Source organism: Lolium perenne, chromosome 7, assembly GCF_019359855.2.
Source record: "Lolium perenne isolate Kyuss_39 chromosome 7, Kyuss_2.0, whole genome shotgun sequence".
NCBI lineage: Eukaryota > Viridiplantae > Streptophyta > Magnoliopsida > Poales > Poaceae > Lolium > Lolium perenne.
Window position 1 is genome coordinate 229881932 of NC_067250.2, and position 18070 is coordinate 229900001.

General features: G+C 41.6%; 1 protein-coding gene and 1 long non-coding RNA gene across 9 annotated transcripts; one reads left to right on the plus strand and one right to left on the minus strand.

Annotated features, from left to right (window-relative positions):
• Nucleotides 1-277: 277 nt before the first annotated feature.
• LOC127313900 (uncharacterized) lies at nt 278-5124 on the minus strand. 2 transcript variants are annotated; one of them, XR_007859234.2, is made up of 8 exons: nt 4400-5124; nt 3447-3500; nt 3093-3207; nt 2921-2991; nt 2726-2807; nt 2523-2606; nt 887-960; nt 278-627 (listed from the first exon to the last, which is right to left on the minus strand). It is a non-coding gene; the product is annotated as an uncharacterized lncRNA (long non-coding RNA). The 2 variants fall into 2 exon arrangements; XR_007859233.2 differs by lacking the exon at nt 278-627 and having other exon boundaries at nt 685-960.
• Nucleotides 5125-5768: 644 nt separating this feature from the next.
• Nucleotides 5769-17600, plus strand: LOC127313897 (protein DETOXIFICATION 16-like). 7 transcript variants are annotated; one of them, XM_071823003.1, is made up of 12 exons: nt 5769-7085; nt 7192-7278; nt 7362-7418; nt 7489-8456; nt 8604-8690; nt 14886-15430; nt 15540-15626; nt 15714-15770; nt 15852-16090; nt 16678-16796; nt 16938-17024; nt 17277-17600. In XM_071823003.1, exons 5-12 carry the CDS (start codon nt 8658-8660, stop codon nt 17385-17387), a joined length of 1278 nt encoding a protein of 425 aa, XP_071679104.1. In that variant the 5' UTR covers nt 5769-7085; nt 7192-7278; nt 7362-7418; nt 7489-8456; nt 8604-8657; the 3' UTR covers nt 17388-17600. The 7 variants fall into 7 exon arrangements, with proteins under 7 accessions (XP_071679104.1, XP_071679105.1, XP_071679107.1 ...); XM_071823004.1 differs by having other exon boundaries at nt 7489-7727; nt 8340-8690; XM_071823006.1 differs by having other exon boundaries at nt 5769-6682; nt 6796-7085; nt 7489-8690.
• The last annotated feature ends 470 nt before the right edge of the window (nt 17601-18070 follow it).

Here is an 18070-nt window from a genome sequence, read left to right on the forward strand (position 1 = left end):
TTGATCATCATCATACTATAATGGGTGATCAATTGGTAGTTCCACACGGCAACACAGAAGAACCATTACATATGTAGAGCTTCGGTAGTAGCATGGATTGTTATACGAACAAAAGGCAGTTTCACGCTGATGCCTATGCACGATTTTAGCTCTCGGCTGAGAATTCTGTGTGCACAAGTACGTGTGTATGAACTAAATAGAATTCTTAATTGTTATTCTCCTTGCATAGAAGCTAAACAAAAAAGTGAGCAATAACATTCAACATTTTTTTCTCACGTGCTTTTGAAGAGGACGATAAATGCAATAGGCGCCAAAGGTGTGATCAAATGGTACATCAGCACACCGATACACTGCTACTCAGAGGTTTATTACATGGAACACATATGGATTAGTACGGGAATAAACAAAAGCAGACCCCAGCTTGTACATGCCCCGTGAGACGATATTACACAACACATTAGGTACGTGGATAAAATGTATATTTGCAAATTGCATCATACTTTGGAGCCAACTATCAAATAAAATGACAGGTTACCATGGCTGCCATCACAATAACTTAATTGCAAGGCATTGTTATACGGCGGAAGATGAACTGATCTGTCCTATTTTGCCTTCAAAAAATACATCCTGGAAAGTGCAGGTGTAAGAAACGACAATCACTTTTCTTGTGCCTTGGTAATCGTCAGAAGAAAGGACAAGAAAGGAGATGCAAGAGAAATCAGGTTTTTAGTTGGAGAGAGTAGCATCATGCATTTAGTGTATTTGACTTACTAAAATCTGCAAAGTATGAGTTGTACTGACTTAAGCAACTATTGGTTGTTAATTATCACAAAGTTGCACAGTTGTTTTCTGTACCGGTTTATTTTGCAAAGAAATAGTGAAGTACCAACAAATTAAGGAAGCTGACGACACGCCGAATAGAGTCCTTCCATTTGACGATTCACGAAAAATACCAACCACCTAAAAAAGGATATACCAGATTAGTTTAGTATCGAATGATCGTTATCCATTTTGATACAAGAATGAGGTGTATCATACGGCATTGACGTGTGATCAAACCCTATGACATATGAAAATTGGCTTTCTAACAAACTTATATCACCTACAGAATGAGAAATGGACAAAGATTGATGAATTTATCAAAGCGTAGCTCACCTCACAAGATACCGTTTCTCTTCAAAAGAGTAACACAACTGTCAGCCTAGAATAAATATGGGTAATCCACTAACAGTGAATAAATCTAGGTTCATTTTTTCACTCTAAGTCATATGAACTGATTTTAATAGCAACCAAACGAAACCATAAGCTGGAAAGGAAGTTCACAGATTAATTTGCCATTTTTATCACCCATGAGTTTACATTACCAAATTTTCAGACAAACTCAAGCTTACATATCCTACGGGGGGCATGGGTGAGTACCCACCATACACCTAGTAAAGCATTAAGCAGAAAATATTGACAACACACAGACATATATATCCAGCTTTGCAATTAACAACGGAACATGCTCCAACAGTTTCCATGAGACATCAAGAAGCCAAGATGCAACCAAAGGAAAGCACACCATGGCGTAAAATAATATGCAGCCATCTTTTTGCCATAATTTCTAAGAGCATTTGATAATGAGAATAAGCATATGTGGCCACACTTTTCAGATCCGAGAAACTGCATGTACCCAAGACTCGAAATTACCTAAACTACTGTCTGGAACAGTACATATAATGCGCATATCTCGTGCACATCTATCAACACTTATGTCACTGTGTATTGGCAATCAAATCGGGATGCACAATTATTCTGTGCTTCCACATATTTATTAACCTGAAAATCATCTTAACTCTTGGAAGTGTGAACACACAAGACTAAGAAAAACATAAATCAGAAATGCAATATTTTGAATTAAGAGTGCACATGACCAAGGAAGGAAAGTGCTTTAAATAAGCATCTCTAAAGACATATAGATCATAAGTCGAATATTTGGCATCTATAAAGCTTCAGGAGGCCTATAGCTCAATAAGGCTCGTGATGAGGTGCTAAAAGCATGTATAATAGTGGTTTTATAATAGCTTTTGACTGTGATACCAAGAAACAATCTACAATATGACTGACACCGTTTGGTGACACCACATAGCACAAGAGTTATTTGGTCTCAGCTGAAAAAGTAAGTTCACTTTTCTATCTGAGAGATCTGCTACCTGATACCAAGGAAACATGAACAACAAGTTTAGTACATAAATGAGCATCTTCCGATGTGATGTGATGAAATAAAATTTTATTATGTCATTGTTTGAATCCCTAGGATGCTAACATGGCACAGAATTTTCAGCACTAACAGTAATAGGAAGTGCATTTTCTTGTCAAATAAATAATATTCTAGTAAAATAAAATAAAAATGTCAAATAAAAAATTTGCTGGCAAATCCAAGTCTGGCCAGAAAATTTTACAAAGCATCTACGTACACATCAACTGTACAGAATTTTCGAAGAGAGACAAACATGCGTAAAAATGAACATAGTAACTACCTCTGTATCAGCCCCTTTTTTACACATACTGTTGATGTGACTGTCAACCGTCATAGAGCTTTCTTTAATTTTAGCATGTGTGTCCTGTAGGCAAAGAAGAAGGCAGATGTATACAGATTAACACTGAAGGATCCTAAAGACAAACATGGCCTTGTGCAACAACATCAAATGTGGCAAACCAAAACATACATATGCATGCTTACTTGTTATCGAGCAAGAATCCCACGGCTAGACGATGCTCACGTTTGGTTCGTCGAAATACTACCTCGGAGATGTCGTCTTGACCTGAAAAGAAAAAGGAACAGTTCTGATCAAACCAGAACCTTATTGCCAAATTTCCACCAAAATGCAAGGGAAAAATCCAGAGTTGTACATAAGGAGATGAAAATGCCATCGACCTTAAACATGACATGGTGCTAGCTGTTGTTCACCACCATGAGATTGCAATAGCATGGCCAATCCAGCTCGACTATGCGTAAACATTTGACACACAGGAAAATGACACAAGTTCAGTTAACCACTTTACCTGTAGAAGGTTGAAGGAAATCTTACGAACTTCTTGGTACTTACGTACACAGGATGGTGAGGTCGTCCAGGTAAACCGAGATCAGCGTCCTGCCTCCCTCAATTGCGACGCCTGTCACCACATACGGAGAAGAAGCCACTATATGCATGAATCGCTGCACTGGAAGAGATAGAGGCAAACAACACATCATTAATTGTATAGTAGAATTTGGTAGCTACTTTTTGTTTAATTGACTGATCAAACTACCTGTAGAGAATTGCAATGATATCAATCATGGTGAGAATATGCCCTTAAAAGACCTATGCATGTATACATAGACCAACCTCCATCGGCCCGTCCATGCTGTGAAACGCAGCACATAATTTTTGGAAGTAGGCTAGCCAGTATTGTTTCATTACCGGGTTGGTCTGCAAGTAGATACTTGACCTTCCTTTAGCACATATATTTTGTTCCTGAAAAATAGCGAGAGATTATCAAAATCGCTAAAACAACACCAGACCAGTAAATGGGATTAAACAAAACCAATCAGAGTTCAAATATTTCTCTCAAACTCCCATGCCAAATTTATAGATCAGGAACTAATGCTTAGATGTGGATCTTTTGGCCTGACAAAGTGACAATCATGTACACTAAATTATGTAAAGTGGTAATTAGTAAATTCTCCTAACTTGCTTTATGCAAATTTCAAGCAATCACTTTACATATTAGGCTAATCGATAGCACAGAAAATCTCTATGCTATCAAAATAATATAAATGAGCTTGCATAAACAGATCTGAGTTCAATTCCTCCTAACTCCCTAATATTTTGCTAGATACACATTTTTTTTATTCTATTTGTAACAACAACAAAATTAAGGCATTACTCACAAAAGCAGCATCAACTGAAGCACTTGGGAAATATTTTCTTCAGAGGAAAGACTGAAAAAGACTAATTAGGTCCTGCTCCCATGGCAGACGATCTGTCTCTGCATGCTTGCAAAATTTGGACCACTCTGCATGCTTGCAAAATTTGGACCAAGGATGCAACGAATTAACACATAGCAAGAAATGCACAGTTGCATACCAATGTAATCCTACGGGTTCTACCCTGCAGACAGTTCCATCTGAGTTCTACTCCGTATCATTTAAGACGGAAGACTCTTTTTTACCACATCCTCTAATTAGCACAACAGATGTTAGAATCATAAATAAAAACTCCAATATTAAGAGGACCCAAACGCTGCTGCTCCAGCAAACACACTGTGATTCCAAGTCGATTTTTTCGTGAAGGCAAATCCCTGCACGAAGCCCCTGCCCAAACCATGCAACCCAATCGACACAACGACAAAATTCACCAGATTTGACACTCACCTGCCGTAGAGGTTTGGGGTGTCGGGCAGGTTTCCCATCAAATTGGCCTGGAGATCTTCAACGCCGGTGTGGAAACCATCATATCTTCAATGCCGGCGTGGAAGGGCTCCTCTTGTTGTCGTCGCCTCAAATCTCTCACCCTGCCGCCCATACGCCGCTGCTCGTCAAGAGCCAAGATTCGTGAGTGTAGGCCCATCCCGCCACCGTAGCACCGGGTCGGAAGCTTCACCCCGCTCGGTGTGCCGCCTGCCATCCCCTTCTCGCTGGAGACAGATGCCGGTGCCGATTTCGACCTCGCCCTGTTAACCCCTAGAGCTGTGGGTCGAGGGCGGGGTCCTGGTCCTCCTGGAGCGCCCATCACCCTACGTAGGGAACAGGAGAGGAGGAGGATGCGGAGACACCCTGTGGTGGCTCTCGACGTGGCTAGGGAGGGGATCCCTCGTCTGCGCGCCGTTGTCTCCCCTGTCGGCGCCCTGCTCCGCCGCAGCCCGGCTCTCCTCCGACCCACGCGTCCTTGCGCCTTCCGGTGTCTACCTTGGCCCCAAGCTCGCCCCGCGCCTCACGCGCGACGCGCATGTCCTCGACGGCGCCCGCGGGTCTCGCCTCTTCTTGCTCATGTGCTACTCGTCCCTGACCTCGGCAACCCCTTCGTGAAACTGTGGCCGACGTTTGCTCAGGCGGAGAGAAGAGATAGGAGAGATGGGGAATCAAGAGATCGGGGGCAAATTGGCCGGTAGGCTTGGAACTAATGCAACGTTAAGCGGTCGGGTACCGCTTTGACCATAGCGTAACAATGCTACAGCCACGCGTCGAAAGAAGGCAAAAAGGAACTGTATAGTTGTTTCCGGTCTTCTTACAAATCCTAGAGAGCACCAAAAGTATACACAGAGAAATCACTACGGGCAGTAAACTGTCCAAGTGCATACGTGTCAACTCCGCATTAACCCTCAAAAAAATTCAAAATTTTGAGAAAAAAGATGTTTGTTGCCAAATAAGTATAGTATATATTTCCTCCTCGGAACCTTTTTTATTTTTTAATTTAATTTTTTAATGCCATGAAGTTTTGTTTGAACTTTTTGAACGTATAGTACAATCGCGGACATGTTTTTTGAACCTCATGAACATTTGAATCGTGAATAATTTATTCAAATCCTAATTTCTTTGCAAATACATGAATTTCCAAATCTGGACTTTATTAATTGTGAACTTATTTAAAATTTGAACTTTTATTCTATTTAAATGAAAATACAAATAATAAGAAGAAAAGAACATAAAAACAAAGAGAAAGAAAAATAAGAGGAAAAACCCAGCAGAAAACAGAAAAACCGGGCAGAAAGAAACCGAACCTGGCCGCCCGTGGTATATGCGGATCTGTTTTGTTGCTTCGTGCCGGTGTCCGGTGATATGCGGCGGCGGCCCAGCGTACTGGCGTTGTCCGGCGGTGCCCCGGTTCTCCTGTCTTCTGGTTTCCCTCCGGCGGAGATGCCGTGCGAAATCCTGGCGGAGTGATGCAGCTGATGGGATCGATCCGGCGGCGCGATTTGGTAGGCGGGCACGAGCTGCGAACCAAGTGCGCACCTGCTTGTGCTGTTGCCTCTGTACGTATCACTCCTGCTGCTGGTCCACGCTCTGTTTAACCTCTCAATCTGTCATTGTTCCTTTCAGTTGCTTTTACATTCAATTTCTCTATGCACCTTCTGCAAAGTTGCACTTGCAATAGAGCTCCTACTGCTGCTTCTACTGTAAAAAGAAGAAGATATGGATGAACTGAATCATAAAACAGTGCGGCAATACAAGTGTTTGAACCTTCCTGAAACTAGCCCCCCCCCCCTTTTTTCCTTTGTATAAATTAAAGCATATTTATGTGTTTGTGTTCTTCACAAATATTTATTCATCTCATTCTAGTAATTTCTATTATTGTCTATTTGTGTTTGAAGTTTTGCCACATATTTGATTACGTGTGTGCACATTACTTCTAGATCTTTTTACCTTGGGTTTCAGCTGCTCCCCTAAGCAATATTTTGCACCCAATAATATGATGTTCTTTCTGCCTGCAAGGAAAACTAACACATTTCTTTAATTTACAAACGTAAGGAAACTATATTTTATAGACTTCATTATTGAGTTGTAATGTCTCATTCTTTTTGTGGTAGGTTAGAGTGTTAGACTGAGCGCTGCACTAGACACATTCTGCGGTCAAGCATTCGGTGCAAAAGAAAAAGCTTCTATAGGTGTGCACACACAGAGAGCTACTCTAGTGTTATTTGCCATATGCATTCCAGTGTAAGTAGTGTGGAATTGTACCGAGCCTATACTGATCTTCATTTGACAAAATCGAGAAGTTTCCTCCGTGGTTGGTTCCTACATCCGATGGATGATCCCTTGTTTAATGCCAGACTAGGTTCCTGAACAATCAAGGGGCCGTGCTTCCCTTGATGCTTAGCTCATTGCTCTGTTCTGTGCTCAATGTACCGCTGTGCTGGCTTCTCGTTCTCAAGTCTCCTCTTGCCAACAAGGGGGCTGACATGGCTCTCCCTATCTCATATTGGTTCAATACCATCTTGCTTGCTCTTTATATCAAGTACTCACCCACTTGCAAGGAAACATGGACTGGGTTTTTAAGGGATGCCTTCCACCATGTGCCTCAGTTCCTCAAGCTTGCTGTGTCATCAGCATTAATGATATGGTGAGTACTTTCAATTCTAGCAAGCCGATATATTAATGTTAGTCAGTTTTTGATTAGATTCTTGTTTATCTTGCTTTTGTCTGACCTGGAAATTTTGTTAATCAAGTCTAAGATTCTGGGCGTTGGAGCTTCTAGTGTTTCTTTCTGCTATTCTGCCAGACCCAAAACTCGAAACTTCTGCATTCTCGATCACGTAGGTTTTGTTATTTCTTTTCTCTTGAAAAGTACACAAATTTGTTTGGATTTTACTGATACTAGCATGTTTTGATCTCATAGGCGTAATACATCATCAATTGTTACCATGATCTCTGTTGGTTTGAGCACTTCCGCCAGGTAAGTTAACCAACTGTAAATTTACAATTCTTTTGCCCAACAGTTTGGTCATACAATTATTTGTTTTCAGCATACGTGTCTCAAATGAGTTGGGCGCCGGTCATCCAAAACAAGCGCGGAAAGTTGTATTAATTGCTTTGTTTATAGCTACTTCTGAAGGCTTGAGCGTACCATCACTTCTAGTGCTGTTAAGAAATGTATGGGGAAAGGTTTATAGCAACGAAACCAAAGTTGTAAAGTATGTGGCCAATATGTAACCCTTGGTTGCCATTAGCCATCTTTTTGATTGAACACAGTGCTTGTTTGCAGGTACGTAAACATTTTATTTTGTTTATCTACAAGTGTACCATTACCTGCAATTGTTAATTCTAATATACCTGTCAGCCACATTTTGGAAATCCTTGCACATATATTAGACTTCTCGGCATGCTTTTAAGTTTTATCACATGGCAAACTACGACACCATGTGTATCTCATGATTTAAATAGAGTTTGAACTTTTCAACAGAAAAATTGAGATTTAGGTTAGCATTTGTCACTGTTAATTAATTTTGTTAAATGCACGCGTACTATTAGAATCATATACCTAAAATCCAAGGGCTGTACCATTCCTCAAGGTTAGAACTTCACCCATGTGTCAGGGATAAATGCGGGCACAAGTGAACCATTTGTAGAGCCCATGGATCGACTAAATTAAAATTCTGTTGCCGAATGTTTTTGAGAATGGTATTTCAGAAGGAAAATTTGTGTTTCATTTTGAATGTCAATTACGTTTCAAAACATAGACCTTTGGAATACAAGGATATTGTTTTGTTTTGGAGCAGAGGGGTGCACTATTGCTTACTTGTCCTTGTAAAGACATGAAAAAATTATGGGCTGCAGTGAGTGGTACTCGTGTGTTCATCATTATTTGGATTGCTAGGTACATTGAGGCGATGTGGTTTGCAAAAGATAGGTGCAATAGTAATGATAAGAACGTTGTACGTTATCGGTATTCCTCTTTCAGTTGTTTTGGGCTGTGCTATTCACCTGATCAAAGGTACTTACACTATTCTTCGGTTAAAATTCTTTACTGGTGAAGTTCATGAGCTATAATCAAGTGATATTGAATAGCCCATGAAGTTACTTCCGTATTTGTGTTGCTACTAAAAAAGTAACTGTCAATTCTTTGTCACTGTTGGAGCAGGGCTTTTGGATTGGATTCATCATCGCACTGTTCGTTCAAGATTTGATATTTGGAATGCTATTTTCATGCATTAGCTGGGAGAACCTGGTAAGTTGCATAGATAATAAATTGAGTTGCACTTCAGCTGTCTTTTACAGGTCGATAAGTTCCATATATACTGTTTTAAGAGCATCTCTAGTAGTGCCCGTATAAACACGAACCGAAAACACGGAGTTCGGTCTCCCGAATTTTTCAGTTTCGATGATTTTTGTCGCGGCGCAGAATAGAAACCGAAAACGCGAACTGAAAAATGGAAATCAAACGTCGTGGGAAATTTTGCTCCGATGAACCATGCGAAATGAAACAAAATTTTGCTCCGATCGAGCTACATTCGAACATAATTTACATATACGAATCAAAATAGTAACTAAACCTACACCTGCGCGCTAATTTGATCCAAAATTGGCCCCGGGATTGTCACCGGGGCTCTACGCGTGGCGGAGGAGGGTTTTTGCGCCGGCGACGCCTATGCGACGACAACTGCGGCCACCTCGAGTGACGCCGCCTCCGTCGAGCTCCCGCAGGTGAGAGCTAGCCCGTCTTCCTCGTTGTCTTTGCTATCGCTGCGTGGCGGAAGCGCCGGCAGCGGCGGGCTGCACGAGCCGGCGGGTGGGGCGTCAGATTCCCCATTGCGCGCCTCGCAGCGCGGCGGCCGGCGCGCGAACCTGCACGGCCACCTGCGGGCCGCCCACTTCCACGCTCCGTCGGAGCGCGCCAGCCTCGCGCGGCGCGCCTCCGACTGCACACCTGACAGACGCGGCGGCGAGGCTCCGCCGCCGGTTCGGCCACCTCCCCTACCGAAGACGGCGACGAAATTGCTCGCTGCAGGTCGAGACTTTTCGCGGCGGAGCGGCGGCAGGGAGTAGGGTTTTGTAACCCAACTCGCCTCTCCGCCCTGTATAAATAGGGGGTGGCCGTCCAGTTTCTCGGACCCCCAACCCATTTTACGTGCCAGGCCGCGAGTTTGGGCTCCATTCCAGGCCTCTTTCGGCCCGAATCCATATTCTCGTCGGAAAAATACGGATCCGGCTCGTTTTCGGTTGCTGTTAGAGTTGCTCTAACATGCACAAGATCACACCAAATACACGACTAACGTGTTCTAGTTTGTGTTATAAGAAAGCAGTTGACCTTATTAGAAGGCATCGTGCATTGAGGGATTGCCAGGCTAACCTCGAACAGTCAGTTGAGTTTGGATTTACATTTATATTGTTTCCTTTTCTTATAGGCTGCCAAAGCTAAAGAGAGAGTATACGATTCCATTTCAAAAAAAGAAAACATCTCTGAGGACAGTTTGGCACAACTTAAAGGTGTAAGGAGTACCGTACAAGAAGAAGATCACGTATGTCCACCACACATGCCTTGATCAGAAAACCAAGGGACGTGGACAAAGTTTCGCCTCACATGCCTTGATCAGAAAACCAAGGGACGTGGACAAAGTTTCACCGACTTGCTCCTTGGGCAGATCCTAGAAGTAAATGATCTGCCGCCTTTACCTAACTGTATTGGTTGTATCGCCTTGATGTGATTTTGAGGCAATAAAAGCTTACTGTAGAACACTTATAGTGGGAGTAACTAAGTGTCCAACTCACCAAATTTGCTTATGTGGCAGTGAGTTAATAAGGAGAGAGAAGGATACAGTAACGTAGCTACTACTACTACTTTTACATCACATTTCACAAGATATAATGAGTCTATAAGCTAATTAATAAAGACAACTATGATACTATTTTGATGTTACTAACCACTATAAATGTAGTAACATAGAGTAGTAACATGTGACATGCACATGTTACTACTCTATGTTACTTCCCATTATGACTAGTGTTAAAGGTTAGTCTTCTAAGGCATACCATAGATGCGCCCGTCGTGCTGATAAGGCTCGGAACAACCGTCTAGGCGCAGCGGCACGACGCATAGCAACGGGCTATCGGTGGAGACGCAAACGCGGTCCAAATATATGTCGGGGATGCATCTATGCGGACGCTGCCCGGTCGCACCGCTCGACCGCTCGCTTCTCCCACGGGCCCGCCTGGCAGCGACCTGGCTCGATGTGTCTTCTCAGCTGGCGCAAATTTAAGCACAACAACTGTCTGGAATGGCAACCGGCGGAGTGGCAACCGCGTCGATCGACGAGCGAACCGCCGAAATGGAGCGTGAACTCGTAAACCGTCGCGGAAGAGCAACAACATTTTTTTTACGTGCCGCCATTTATCCCCACTCAATATAAAACCCCTACGTCTGCGCATTTGATCTCCAACCGGCCACCGCCATTCATTTCTAGGACCGACGGCGCTATGAGCAACCTCTCTTTGTCATCAGACTCCGATAGCGAGGGGAAGCTGCTGGGATGGCGACATTGGTGGAATAGAACTGGCACGCCAAGCACCTCTAGCTTCCCACCGTGGGACGGCTAGGAGGAGGAGGGAGATGACGTCGCCGACGACGGCCATGAGGAAGAGGAAGAGGATGAAGAGGCCATGTGGGCACGACTGGCGGCTGAGGAGGCGGCGGCAAAGAGGGAGGCAAGGGCCGGGTGAAGGCGAAAGTGGAGGCGCAGTCGGCTTGCACCGACTACAAGGAAGACACCAAGGACGACTCATTGGAGGGGACACAAGCTCATCGGATGCGACGAGCTTTTCCGAAGAGGTGACGAGCAGGAAGCGCCTCCGTGAGGATGATGAGGCGGGGACTTCTAAAAATATGTAGTTTGTTTATGTAATTAGATTAAAAATTATTTTGAACATCTTTTTCGTTGTTTATATGTTAAATTTGTTTCAAAATATTGCACTACTTTGTGTTTGAGATGAGTTTAAATAGAGAACATGGCCGGCTTCGCCGAACAAAATACATTGGGCCGCTAGAGCTGTCCTAGACACAAACGGACAAGCTTGGCCTGATGACCATTTCGTGTACGCGGGCTGACGCAAACAGGCGCAGCCAATCGTCTTATTTGCATCGCTTCATTGAAGATGTCCTGAGAGGTTGAGAGACCCTAGAGTCCAATCATAGATCTTCGCGGTTGTCTTATCATGTCATCTTCAAGGGGGCCTCAAACAGTGGGCTGTACACCACCATATCATCTTCAAGAGGGATCTCAAACAGTGTTTGGTACACGTCCCTCTCTCAATGATCCTCAACATGTTCACCAACGCTGACTTTATTTAGAGGTAGGTCATCTTTTATAGCTGGGAAACTATGGAGTGTGGATTTTTTGTAGCTCGAGCTACATGTCTTTTTTTGAAAAATTTAAAAATAACATTTAAATGTGTCAAAAAATCTGTAAAAACCTAGATTTAGTAGACAATGTTCTATTCTACCAGTACTCAAAATTTAAACTTGATATACCTCATATTCGGGGCTGCACAAAAAATAACAAAATCTGAAAGATTTTGAAGTTTTGAAAGTTTGTACTACTGGCTATTATAGATTTCTGAATTTGTCATTTTGGCACAGCTGCGAATATAATTAAGGTATTTCGAGTTGAAAATTTGCACGTTTGTAGAAGGCAACATTTTCAATTACAGATTTTCTAGGAACTTCAAAATGCAGTTTTCAAATTTTTCAAAAAAGGGTCCACATGTACCTCAAGCTACATTTGTGGTTTTCCGGAAACCATGTACAGTAGTATGTTAATGCACTTGTGAGCATGTCAAAAAGTTAGAAGCATTCACCGGAAATATGCTAATCGGTGAAAAGGGTAGCTTGCAGCAAGATTGTTTTTAAAGGAAGCTTGCACGTTGCAACCACGGGCAGAGTTTGTAAAAGCCAACCCACGGCAACTAATGTGTATTCCACGTATGCAAGACCTAGAGGCTAAGAGGACTTTACCTATTTCGTCTCTATATAAGTACACCCTGAACTGAAACGGCAATCATCATGTGAGAGAGAGAGAGAGAGAGAGAGAGAGAGAGAGAGAGAAGAGGGGGGAGAGAGAGAGTATTTGTGAATGGAGGTAGGAGATGCACTAGACGAGATGAAGAGGCAGTTGAAGCTCGGGTTGCCAATTTCCTTCACGAATGTGCTCAACACGAGCCTCCTATTCGTGTCTCTCATGTTCGTCGGTCACCTGAGCGACAGCGAGCACGTCTTCGCCGGCACAGCGTTGGCCACCAGCTTTTCTTTTGTCACTGGATTCAGCATAATGGTACGTATATGCATCTCCCCTCTCCAGCATGATGTTTTGCTTCGTTCCGTTACAAGAACTATGTTCATGGCTTCATTACTCATTGACTCGTAACAATTAACAAGCTCTAGATATGTAGCACGCCAGCCAGTACCCGTAAGAGTATTTTACCACGTACATTTGTGGTGGCTATCAGTGGCGGAGGCATGATTTTTATATCGGGTATGCAAAGTCAAATAAATTGTTTTTCAACACAATAACACTATAAGAAATGGAAGCTCAAATTTCATCAGAATATTACTGTTGGCGTCGAGATCAAAGTAATCTTTGGTTTCTTTGCAGCCTTCAAATCACTGCACTTTCCTTGCTTCTTCTTGTTCTTCATTATTAGACCTACAAGTAATATATAATTTTTAAAAACTAATTAAGGATCATCCTCCACAGTTGGGGGAAATAAAAAACAGAAATTAAAATTTCTGCAAGTTCCCCTGTGGGTGATTAAGTGCTGCTGATGCCGCAGTGCCGCCGTAGCCGTTCCTTCCGGAATCAAGATATGCCGCCGTGGTTCAATGCCATCTTGCTTGCTCGTGTGCCGCCAAGAGAATCGAACGCGGGGCTGTAGTCTGTAGAGAGTGGAGGAGCGCCGGAGGGTGTGTTCCGTGCAGCATGTTGAACATGTTGAAAATGACACTACTATGTATATACAAGCATATATACAGCTAATGGGTATGCATACCTAATAATTTTTACAATTTTTTTTGGGAAAATAATTCATGGGTCTAGCTCATGGGTATGGATTGCTTGCCAATGCTATTGCTGCAAGTCGCCACACACCCAGTCACATATGGAGAACCTGTGTCGCATTGTCTTCATTGCTACCAGGACTCTCTCCGCCATTACCAACCTCCGATTGTAGTCTCCATGTGTCTAGAAAACCGTGATGAAAAAAGGCTTCTAGTAAAAACGTGATGAAATATGGAGCATCATCCTTCTTAGTCAATCCTGTCTCCAGGAAAAAAATCCCTACAACTAGGCATAGTTTTAGTCATCATATTGATTGTATTTGGAATGATGACTCTCTAGATTTTTATTTGCTGAACTCATAAATGATATAATTGTGTTTGAGATTCAATAAAATACGCCGAATGGCTTTCCCTAAAAAAAACATAATTGGGGCCAGAACCATATCCAGAGATACAGTACTTCCACTTGGGCACTCAGCGTCCCAAGCTTAGCTTCCCTTCAAATTCTTCCTCGGAAAGCAACTTTACATGAGCCTGTTTACTTTTTTATATTATCTGCACACATCTTGAAGGTATTATTGCCTCCTACATCCTTTGAGGCTGGTTTTCTTTCTTAAACTGTAGCCGGTTCTGTAGACCAATAGGGAAGGCCAATCATTTATTTTCTTTCGGATTCAGCTTAAATATATATGGATGCAATGAGAACCATAAATTGCAGTTCTAATTCAGTTTTCAGCCGGAATAATTTAATGTAAATATATTTACTGCTTGACTGGCTGACTTTGTAATACTAAGCTAACCAGATATCTTCAATGGCTTACTGCTCCCTAGGACTATAAATATACCACTGTAGTCTTACAATACATTGGTATAGTCCAAGCGTATTGTTGGCAATATATGTGTTTGACCTTCCTCAAACTTATGTGTTTGCCTAGTGTCCTCATAAGCTAAACTACTTGAGTTTTTTCCTTGCTTAATTTGAACCTTCTTAAGTACATTTATGTGCTTGCATTCTTTGAAAAATATTTAACCATCTATACTAGTAATTTATATTGTTGGCCTTCAATTATTTTAACACATATTTGATGATGTGTGGCCACGTTACATCAAGAATTTTGACCTTGGATTTCAATTGGCCCTGTAAGAAATAATTATACATTCGACAGAAAATACCAATTCCCGGAATGGTGTGCTTACGAGTTAGTACTATATTTTACTATCACCTTATATAAGTTCCATACATGCACCTGAGGGTATGTTTTTCTTCGTGTCTAGAAAGAAAACCAACAATTATTTATTTAATATGCAGATGTAGCAAAACATATATTTTACAGACTTCATTATTGCGGTATAATGTTTCATTCTTTTTTATGGCAGATTGGACTGAGCAGTGCACTAGACACATTCTGCGGTCAAGCTTTCGGTGCAAAAGAAGAAGCTTCTGTTGGTGTACACACGCAGAGAGCTATGCTAGTGTTAATAACCATCTGCGTTCCAGTGTCAGTAATGTGGAATTTTACAGAGCCTATACTGATATTCATTCGACAAAATCGTGATGTTTCTACCGAGGCCGCATCCTACATCCGATGGCTGATCCCAGGACTATTTGGTTACGCACTCGTTCAATGCCAGACTAGATTCCTGAACAATCAACGAGTAGTGGTTCCCTTGATGCTTAGCTCATTGATCTGTTCAGTGCTCAACGTACCGTTGTGCTGGCTTCTTGTTTTCAAGTCTCCTTTTGCAAACAAGGGTGCTGCCATGGCTCTCTCTATCTCATATTGGTTCAATGCTATCTTTCTTGCACTTTACATCAGATTTTCACACACTTGTAAGGCAACATGGAAAGGGTTTTCGAGGGATGCCTTCCACCATGTGTCTCAGTTCCTCAAGCTTGCTGCCTCGTCAGCATTGATGCTATGGTGAGTGCTGGCCGTCCTCCAACGTCATTCTTTAATCTTAGTCAGTTCTTTATGTGTAAATCCCTCTTTCATCTAGCTGTTGTCTCACCTGAAATTTTTTTTAATCAAGTTTAAGATTCTGGTCGTTGGAGCTTCTAGTGCTTCTTTCTGGTATTCTCCCGGACCCAAAACTCGAAACTTCAGCATTCTCGATTACGTACGTTTTTTTCCTTTCCTTGTGTTATAAAAATAATACACAAATTTATCTAGATTTTACTGACACTGGCATGGTTTGAATGCATAGGCGTAATACTTCATCAATCGTTACCATGATCGCCTTTGGTTTGAGCAGTTCTGTCAGGTAACTTGAAATCTAGAGTTCACATTGTAACTCCACAATTTTTTGCGTAACACCTTGGTTATACATTTCATTTGTCTTCAGCATACGTGTATCAAACGAGTTGGGTGCTGGTCGTCCAAAAGAAGCGCGCAAAGTTATATTAATAGCTTTGTTTATAGCTACCTCTGAAGGCTTGAGCATGTCCTTACTTCTAGTCTTGTTAAGAAATATATGGGGAAAGCTTTATAGCAACGAAACCAAAGTTGTGAAGTATGTGGCCAATATATTGCCTTTGGTCGCCATTTGCCATATTGTTGATTCAATACAGTGCTTGTTTTCAGGTATGTACATGTTTTTATTTATTTATCTACACAAACAAACCTATCAGGAAAATTTTGCAAATCATTACACATAGTTGGGCTACGATTCATGATTATATCACATGGCAAATTATGACACAATGTGTTTGAATAGAAATGGACATAAATAATCCAATAGGAAAATTGACTAACTCATGAAAATATTTACTTTACATTCCCTGTTAATTAAAGCATATGAGCTAATTTTGTCAATTGCATAACTACTAGTAAGTTTATGGTGATTAGAACCATTGCACAAGTGCCATGAAAATTAAAGGAATGTACCACTCCTTAAGGTGATAGTTTCTCCCTTGTGTTAGTGATAATAATTTGCGGGGAATGAAATGCACCATTTGTGGATAATGATTCCATTAAATTAAACTTGTATAATTATTTAGATGATGGTAACAAGGAAAATTTGTGTATCACGTAAAATGTCAATTAAATTTCAAACTATGTATCCGTGAAACCAGGACATGGTTTTGTTTTGGACCAGAGGGGTGCACAATTGCTTACTAGTTTATGCAATCAGTGGTACTCATATATTCTTCACTTTTCTGGATTTGTAGGTACATTAAGGGGATGTGGTTTGCAAAAGAAAGGTGCAATAATAATTTTAGGAACAACGTACATAATTGGCGTCCCTCTTTCAGTTGTTTTGGGATTTGTTGTTCATATGAGAGCGAAGGTACTATACCATATTCTTTGTAAATTTATTTAACTGGTGAAGTATCTGGCTATTAATGTAAGATAATTTGATTATCCCATGAAGGTATTTATATAATTGTGTTGTGATAAAAGTATACCTTTCAATTCTTTGTACTGTCAGGGCTTTTGGATCGGGTTCATCATCGCATTGTGCGTTCAAGATTTGATATTCGGAATGGCATTTTTATGCATTGATTGGGAGAACCTGGTAAGTTTTATATTTAACAAATAGACATGCATTTTTACTATTTGCATCAGATCCAGAAGTTACATCTACTATCTTAAAATAAGATCACACCAATTCCATGACTAACACGTTCCAGATCCAACTAGGAGAAGGCGGTTAACCATAATAAAAGTACAAGACATCCTGCATTTAGAAAATTGTTCACTTAAATCTCAATCAATCGTCAATTGAATTTGGATTCATATTTATATTGTTTCGTTGTTTTATTTATAGGCTGCAAAAGCTAAAGAGAGAGTACATATTTCCATCTCGCAAAAAGAGAACGTCTACAATAGAGAGGGTGAGACAGATATAGGGCAACTTCAAGGTATAAGGAGCACGTAACAGAAGAAGATCATGTTTCTCCACCCCACATGCCTTGATCAGAAAACCATGGGACGTACGTGGACAAAGTTTAACCTAGTTTGCTCCTTGGGCACATCACAGAAAAAAAAACTATTGCCTTCAGCTTATGCCCCATAACTGCAAATTTTAACTATATTTCTTGTACCACCTCGATGTCATCTTTGAGTTAATTAAAACTCCCTTTAAAGCTTAGTCTCTAGAAAGCATACAATTGATGCGCCCGTCGTGCTAATACGGCTCTGAACACCCTTGCTTGTGGCCCTATCATTTAGTCCCCGTACATGCCACCGAACATCCTAAGGTCAATGGACATGGTGAAAACATTTACACTCGAGGGAAGTCCTTGGAAGTCATACCTCAATGTATCTTACACTTGCCCGGTGACATAGGCATCCCGAATGGGCCTGCCGAATAAAGTAGCTGAGGATGGCTGAAGGCCCATGACCCAACGTTTATGAAGCCCGGAAGCCCAATAAACATCGATATGGAAAATAGAGATAGGTTAGGAATAAAGAGTCTTGTAATAACACGGGCAGGATTCAAATAACCTCCCGGACTTTGTAACTTGTACGATACGAAAGTCACGGCTCCACCTCCTATATAAAGGGGAGCCGAGGGAGAAAGAGAGGATCGAATCATTGTCAACACAAACCCTAATTTTC